This window comes from Sinocyclocheilus grahami, unplaced genomic scaffold, assembly GCF_001515645.1.
Source record: "Sinocyclocheilus grahami isolate Dianchi unplaced genomic scaffold, SAMN03320097.WGS_v1.1 scaffold553.1, whole genome shotgun sequence".
NCBI lineage: Eukaryota > Metazoa > Chordata > Actinopteri > Cypriniformes > Cyprinidae > Sinocyclocheilus > Sinocyclocheilus grahami.
The window spans coordinates 136,976-144,789 of record NW_015505732.1 but is presented as its reverse complement, the minus strand read 5'-3'; the positions used below and the strand labels follow the sequence as shown (position 1 = coordinate 144,789).

The 7,814-nt window shown below is 35.2% G+C and overlaps 1 protein-coding gene across 1 annotated transcript in view; it reads left to right on the top strand.

The window, feature by feature from the left end:
* LOC107556027 (zinc finger protein 618-like) overlaps nt 1-7,814 on the top strand; it is a 52,140-nt gene that overhangs the window by 23,974 nt on the left and 20,352 nt on the right. Inside the window, exon 3 of the mRNA XM_016238997.1 lies at nt 2,485-2,755. Coding sequence (XP_016094483.1) covers nt 2,518-2,755 — 238 coding nt within the window. The 5' untranslated portion in view covers nt 2,485-2,517. The remainder of the gene's footprint in view (nt 1-2,484; nt 2,756-7,814) is intronic.

Below are 7,814 nucleotides of genomic sequence, written 5' to 3'. Positions count from 1 at the left end.
AAAAAAAATAAAATAACGACTTTATTCAACACTTTGTCTCCTCTCCTTTGTCACCCTAGCGCTATTTTGGAGAATATCCACTGAACGCAAACAGCGTATGTTGTTCTGTGTCAGCCGCACCATACGTTGTTTTCGTTCAAATCAAAGCACGTAGAAGACGTACAGTGGGTACGGAAAGTATTCAGACCCCCTTACATTTTTCACTCTTTGTTATATTGCAGCCATTTGGCGGGGCGCAGCTGACACAGAACAACATACGCTGTTTACCCCTGGTATCACATGGCTTATTTTACCAATCTCCTTGCTACGTTTCTGGATGTTGATCATGGTAGTACCCTTGCTGTCTATGGAGAGTCAGAGAGCTGTCAGAATGCATCAAAAATATCTTAATTTGTGTTCTGAAGATGAACGGAGGTCTTAGAGGTTTGGAACGACATGAGGGCGAGTAATTAATGACAGAATTAATGACCCAGAAACATTTTTGGGTGAACTATCCCTTAAGTAATCATTCAATATAGAGACTGATAAACGAACGAGTCAGACAGACAGTAAAACGAAATGACCATTAATTTTTAAATTCCTCGAGCGAGGGGCTCTCTCTGGAAGACAGGTGAAAGTGTGAGCTGGAGAAGCGCCTGCAGATCAGTAAATGAAGATGAAACCCACACATTTATGATTTCTGTTATCACTCTATGCTTAACCCTATACTTAATATTATAATTTAAAACTTGTTTTGATTGATCAAATTTCTGTATTTTAGTAAATGCTGTATTTAAACAAATTTCATGACTCTGTGCTCATTACACAAAAAATATCTGCAACATTTGACTGGAAAGATAGTTTACACAGGGTTATAAAAATAACTTAAGAATAATCATTAGGGAATGTTCTGTATCAGCTATTTTTAGGTTATTTTAAAAATAACCACCCTACAACGTTCTGGGAACGTCTGCTCTCTCAGCATCTAGCTGATAAAAAGATTAAATTACATGAACTGAAAAAATAAATAAATAAAGTATATATATTTGAATGGTTTCAGTTGTAGTTAACTATATTTAGTTTTCGTTAACCCTGCCCTGCCCCTCACATTCATGTCATGCTGGAAGCATCTTTATGTGCTGCTGTTGGACAGTCTTACGTAAGAAATTTTTTTTATAAATTGTGATCTATGCATTGCTCAATCTCATGTTTTGTGATGTTTTTTGGCGAGGAAGGAACTGCCTCTCTTCCCTCCTCAAAGAAAAATTTGAAGCCCTGAATCACAATGGGGAGAAAAAAAAAGAAAAACTCCTGTCTCCCAAAAACTCTTCAGAAACCATTTTTTGTTTCTCTTTTTAAAACGGTCCCTCTGTTTTTCCCCTCAAGAGACGGCACCAGAAGAGAGAGAGAGAGAGAGAAAGAGAGAAGATGGCCAGCTAATAATTAGCATGCAGTACCAAATGATAGTGGCACCTGATGGACTGGGTTGGTACTGCAAGCTACAAGCTCTCTCTCTCTCTCTCTCTCTCTGTCTGTCTGTCTGTCTGTCTGAAGCTTTGAAGAGAGGAAAAACGGATAAAAAAAAAATCTTTGGGCATAGGTTCAGGAATAATATAAGAGAAAAATAGAAATAATTCCACCTGAATTTTTTTTTCTCCATGTTGTGCGGTCACACATTCTGTAGACTGCAGTGCAGATGCATGTATTAAGCTGATTTTATTTCTCTGCAGAGAGTTCTGAGCGACGCATATATACAGTAGTTTTGGTTCTTCTCCTAAACATAAATCTCTGATCTTCTGCACTATTATGAATGTCTCCCACACAGAAGGCAAATACCGTATGCTTTTAAAACACTTCCTCTGCGTTACTAAATTCAGCGTTAAATTGGGTTAGGCTGCAGTGTGGAGTTTCTGAATTTATGATTGGTTCTAGTTCTTCTCTAAAGTTGTTCTTATAGTTCTCTAATAGTTTACAAGACATGAAGTTTTATATATATATATATATAATAAATGTACAAACCCGATTCCAAAAAAGTTTCCGATTCCAAATTGTGAATAAAAACAGAATGCAATGATGTGGAAGTTTCAAATTTCAATATTTTATTCAGAATACAACATAGATGACATATCAAAAGTTTAAACTGAGAAAATGTATCATTTTAAGAGAAAAATAAGTTGATTTTAAATTTCATGGCATCAACACATCTCAAAAAAGTTGGGACAAGGCCATGTTTACCACTGTGTGGCATCCCCTCTTCTTTTTATAACAGTCTGCAAACGTCTGGGGACTGAGGAGACAAGTTGCTCAAGTTTAGGAATAGGAATGTTGTCCCATTCTTGTCTAATACAGGCTTCTAGTTGCTCAACTGTCTTAGGTCTTCTTTGTCGCATCTTCCTCTTTATGATGCGCCAACATATTTAAATATAATGCATGTAGAAATATTTAAAGTATTTATTTGAGCTCTCTGGGAACTTAAAATCCTCTTCCTGTTTTTGTCATTTGCAGTTCCCTTAGCTCCTTCTGAGCAGACCTGGAGTCATGAGTTGTCAGGAGGTGCCGAACCCCAGCCAGGAGCCGAAGGACACGGCTGTTGTCCCCACAGAGGCTGGAGCCACACAGGCGGTACCGACAACGTCTCCAAAGCTTCCCTCAGTGAGCGTAAAGACGGAGGTGGCGTCTCCTGAGTCTTTGGCCAGTAACGGCAAAGCGAGTGATGGCAACATTCCTGCTGAGATCTGCGTGGTTTTGGGAAGCTCTCGCAACTCTCAAACACAAGGTAACCCACCCCACCCCTATTGTACATAATATACAGATGTGGAATTTATGTCATGTTTTTGCTTGTAACTTCATAAAACATTCTTAAATCAAAAAAAAAAAGAGTCACTCAGATCTAAAGATATCCCTGGAGTCATAATAAACTTGAGACACCACAGATGCACATGTAGCCAAGAATATACAAACGTATGAAGTTAATGAAACATGCTCAGATTGTGGAACATGACACGTCACTACTTACAGTGGATGCTCCCGATTGAAATGAGTCCGAAATCAACATAATCCATTGTGTCGATCACAAGATACAGTGGGTATAGGAAAGAATCACCCCCTTTAAAAGAATCACATGTTGTTGCTTTGCAGTCTGAAATGAAGACGGGCACAGGTTTTGTTTTATCCAGCTGTATTTACTCAGTGCAGTTTATAACATATGAGTTATTGCATGTCAAATAAGAAAGACGTGAAATTTCCCTTGAGCACACTTTCATTTTTTTTTGTCTTTCATCAGTAGTTTCTCAGCATGAGAATGTCCAAATGTAATACAATAAATATAATTTCTAAAAATGTAAAAGTTTTCTCTATCAAATGCTACCATTTGACTCTCCTTGCTGAGGTTTTGGAGTCGAGTCATTACTTTTGTGTATGTCACTTGTAACGTTTATTATTATTTATTAGCTCTAAAAAGGGGAATATTTATGACGAATCATAAATGGTTATGATCCTCAAAGGGTTAATATATTGTAAAATGTCATTTATTCTTGTGATCAAAGCTGAATTGTCACTAAATAATAAAATAAATGTTGAGAAGAGACTTCTTAAAAATGTAAAAAATAATATAAATTATTATTACTATTCAAAATTTTTTGACTGGCAGTTTAAGTGTAAAAAAAAAAAAAAAAGCCCACCCGAAACGATCTCAACCATATTCTCAAAACTATCGTTTTCAATGACTTCATATTCAATATTTTGATCACTGGCAGCTTATTAACCACATCCAGCATCAAATGACAGTGACATTTATATTTAATTGCGTATAGTAATAGCTCTGCAGTAAAACTACTTTAACTTTTGCTGATGATATTTGTTTGTTTTATTGCTTCGGTAATTATGAGTGAAACGTCACGTCATCATTGTGTATCAAATAGTGCCACCTTGAGGAAGAAAGATACATTACACATATCGAGTCATCAAATATGTAAATATAGGCCTAGTTGCGCAGGAAAAAATACTTACACATGTACATACCTCGGGTCTCTAGCGACCCTATACACATTTTACAAAAAATGAATCCGAAAACTGGCATTCCTTTATATTTTACTGTTTTTTTGTTGTTGTTGTTGTTGTATTGTTTATAATTAATAGATTGAGGAATACTAAGAAAGTTGATGTCTAACTTAAAAAAAAAATGAAGGAGAGAGCGGGTAGAGAATGATGTCCCGGGTCACTAAAGACCCAAGGTATGCATTTAAGGGTTAAAATCACAATTCTGACTTTTTTTCTCAGAATTGCGAGTTCAAATCTCGCAACTCTGACTTTATAACACGCAATTGCGAGTTATAAAGTCAGAATTGCGTGATATAAACTTACTATTGCGAGTTATAAAGTCAAAATTGCGAGTTATAAAGTCAGAATTGCGTGATATAAACTTACTATTGCGAGTTATAAAGTCAAAATTGCGAGTTATAAAGTCAGAATTGCGTGATATAAACTTACTATTGCGAGTTATAAAGTCAAAATTGCAAGTTATAAAGTCAGAATTGCGTGATATAAACTTACTATTGCGAGTTATAAAGTCAAAATTGCAAGTTATAAAGTCAGAATTGCGTGATATAAACTTACTATTGCGAGTTATAAAGTCAAAATTGCAAGTTATAAAGTCAGAATTGCGTGATATAAACTTACTATTGGAATTGCGTGATATAAACTCGCAATTGTGAGTTTTAAAGTCAAAATTGCGAGTTATAAAGTCAGAATTGCGTGATATAAACTTACTATTGCGAGTTATAAAGTCAAAATTGCAAGTTATAAAGTCAGAATTGCGTGATATAAACTTACTATTGCGAGTTATAAAGTCAAAATTGCGAGTTATAAAGTCAGAACTGCAAGGTATGAACTCGCAATTCTGAGAAAAATAGTGAGAATTGTGAGATAAAAAGTCACAATTACCTTGTTTTATTTTTTATTCAGTGGCGGAAACGGGCTTACATAGTAACCACATCAACACATTCAGTAACACTTATAATATGGTCAGACTAGTAACACTCATTAGCAAAACTGAACTAAGAATGAGCAATTCATGTTTTACAGCATTTATTAATCTTTGTTAATGTTAGTGAATAAAAATGCAATTTTTCATTTGGTTCCTGTTAGTTCAGAGTGCATTAACTACTGTTAACGGATACAATTTTTGATTTTAAAAATGCCCAGTATGTAAATGTCGAAGTTAGCATGAACTAACTTTTTATTTATTTATTTAATCATTTAATATTCAATTCTTTTATCCAAAGCGACTTACAAATGAGGAGAATAAAAGCAGTCAAAACTAACAAAAGAGCAACAATAAATAAGTGCAAATGACAAGTCTCGGTTAGCCTAACGCAGTACACGTAGCAAGGTGTGTATGTGTGTATATATATATATATAATGTACACACATATACGTACATATATATTATTCACACACACATATATTATATACACACACACACACACACAAAGAAAAACAAGTAGATAAAATAGAAAAAATAGACAGCTAGTTTTTGTTTGTTTTTTATTTTTATTTTTTAATAAAAAAAATTAAATGAAGATAAAGTAGAATTGAAATAGAATAGAAAGTGTTAGAGTTAGAGGGTCAAATAAAGGTGGAACAGATGTGTTTGTAGTCGTTTCTTGAAGATGGTTAAGGACTCAGCTGCTCGGACTGATTTGAGCAGCTGGGAACAGTTAAAGTAAAAGTCAGTGAAAGTGATTTTGTGCCTCTTTGAGATGGCACAATAATATGCCATTCACTTGCAGAATGCAAGCTTCTAGAGGGTACATAACTCTGAAGTAATGAATTTAGGTAAATGTGTGCAGAGCCAGTGGTGGTTTTCTAGGCAACCATTAATGCCTTGAATTTAATGCAAGCAGCTACTGGTAGCCAGTGCAAATTGATGAACAGAGGTGTGACGTGCGTTCTTTTCGGCTCATTAAAGATCAATCTTGCAGCGCCATTTCGGATTAATTGTAGAGGTTTGATAGAAGTGGCTGGAAGAGAGCATTGCAATAGTCCAGCCTGGATAGAACAAAAACTTGAACAAGGAGTTGTGTTGCATGTTCTGAAAGAAAGGGCCTGATCTTCCTAATGTTGTATTATAAACTTACTATTGCGAGTTATAAAGTCAAAATTGCAAGTTATAAAGTCAGAATTGCGTGATATAAACTTACTATTGCGAGTTATAAAGTCAAAATTGCGAGTTATAAAGTCAGAACTGCAAGGTATGAACTCGCAATTCTGAGAAAAATAGTGAGAATTGTGAGATAAAAAGTCACAATTACCTTGTTTTATTTTTTATTCAGTGGCGGAAACGGGCTTACATAGTAACCACATCAACACATTCAGTAACACTTATAATATGGTCAGACTAGTAACACTCATTAGCAAAACTGAACTAAGAATGAGCAATTCATGTTTTACAGCATTTATTAATCTTTGTTAATGTTAGTGAATAAAAATGCAATTTTTCATTTGGTTCCTGTTAGTTCAGAGTGCATTAACTACTGTTAACGGATACAATTTTTGATTTTAAAAATGCCCAGTATGTAAATGTCGAAGTTAGCATGAACTAACTTTTTATTTATTTATTTAATCATTTAATATTCAATTCTTTTATCCAAAGCGACTTACAAATGAGGAGAATAAAAGCAGTCAAAACTAACAAAAGAGCAACAATAAATAAGTGCAAATGACAAGTCTCGGTTAGCCTAACGCAGTACACGTAGCAAGGTGTGTATGTGTGTATATATATATATATAATGTACACACATATACGTACATATATATTATTCACACACACATATATTATATACACACACACACACACACAAAGAAAAACAAGTAGATAAAATAGAAAAAATAGACAGCTAGTTTTTGTTTGTTTTTTATTTTTATTTTTTAATAAAAAAAATTAAATGAAGATAAAGTAGAATTGAAATAGAATAGAAAGTGTTAGAGTTAGAGGGTCAAATAAAGGTGGAACAGATGTGTTTGTAGTCGTTTCTTGAAGATGGTTAAGGACTCAGCTGCTCGGACTGATTTGAGCAGCTGGGAACAGTTAAAGTAAAAGTCAGTGAAAGTGATTTTGTGCCTCTTTGAGATGGCACAATAATATGCCATTCACTTGCAGAATGCAAGCTTCTAGAGGGTACATAACTCTGAAGTAATGAATTTAGGTAAATGTGTGCAGAGCCAGTGGTGGTTTTCTAGGCAACCATTAATGCCTTGAATTTAATGCAAGCAGCTACTGGTAGCCAGTGCAAATTGATGAACAGAGGTGTGACGTGCGTTCTTTTCGGCTCATTAAAGATCAATCTTGCAGCGCCATTTCGGATTAATTGTAGAGGTTTGATAGAAGTGGCTGGAAGAGAGCATTGCAATAGTCCAGCCTGGATAGAACAAAAACTTGAACAAGGAGTTGTGTTGCATGTTCTGAAAGAAAGGGCCTGATCTTCCTAATGTTGTATTAAGCAAATCTGCAGGACCGGGCAGTATTAGCAATGTGGTCTGAGAAATTCAGCTTATCATCAATCACAACTCCAAGGTTTCTAGCTGTTTTTGAAGGAGTTATGGTTGATGAGCCTAACTGGATGGTTAAATTTTGATAAAGTGATGGGTTTGTTGAAACCACAAGCAGTTCTGTCTTAGCCAGGTTGAGTTGAAGGTGATGGTCCGTCATCCAACAAGAAATGTCTGTTAGACATGCTGAGATGCGAGCAGCTATTGTCGGATCATCAGGATGGAATGAGAGGTAGAGTTGAGTGTCATCAGCATAGCAGTGATATGAAAAGTCATGTTTCTGAATG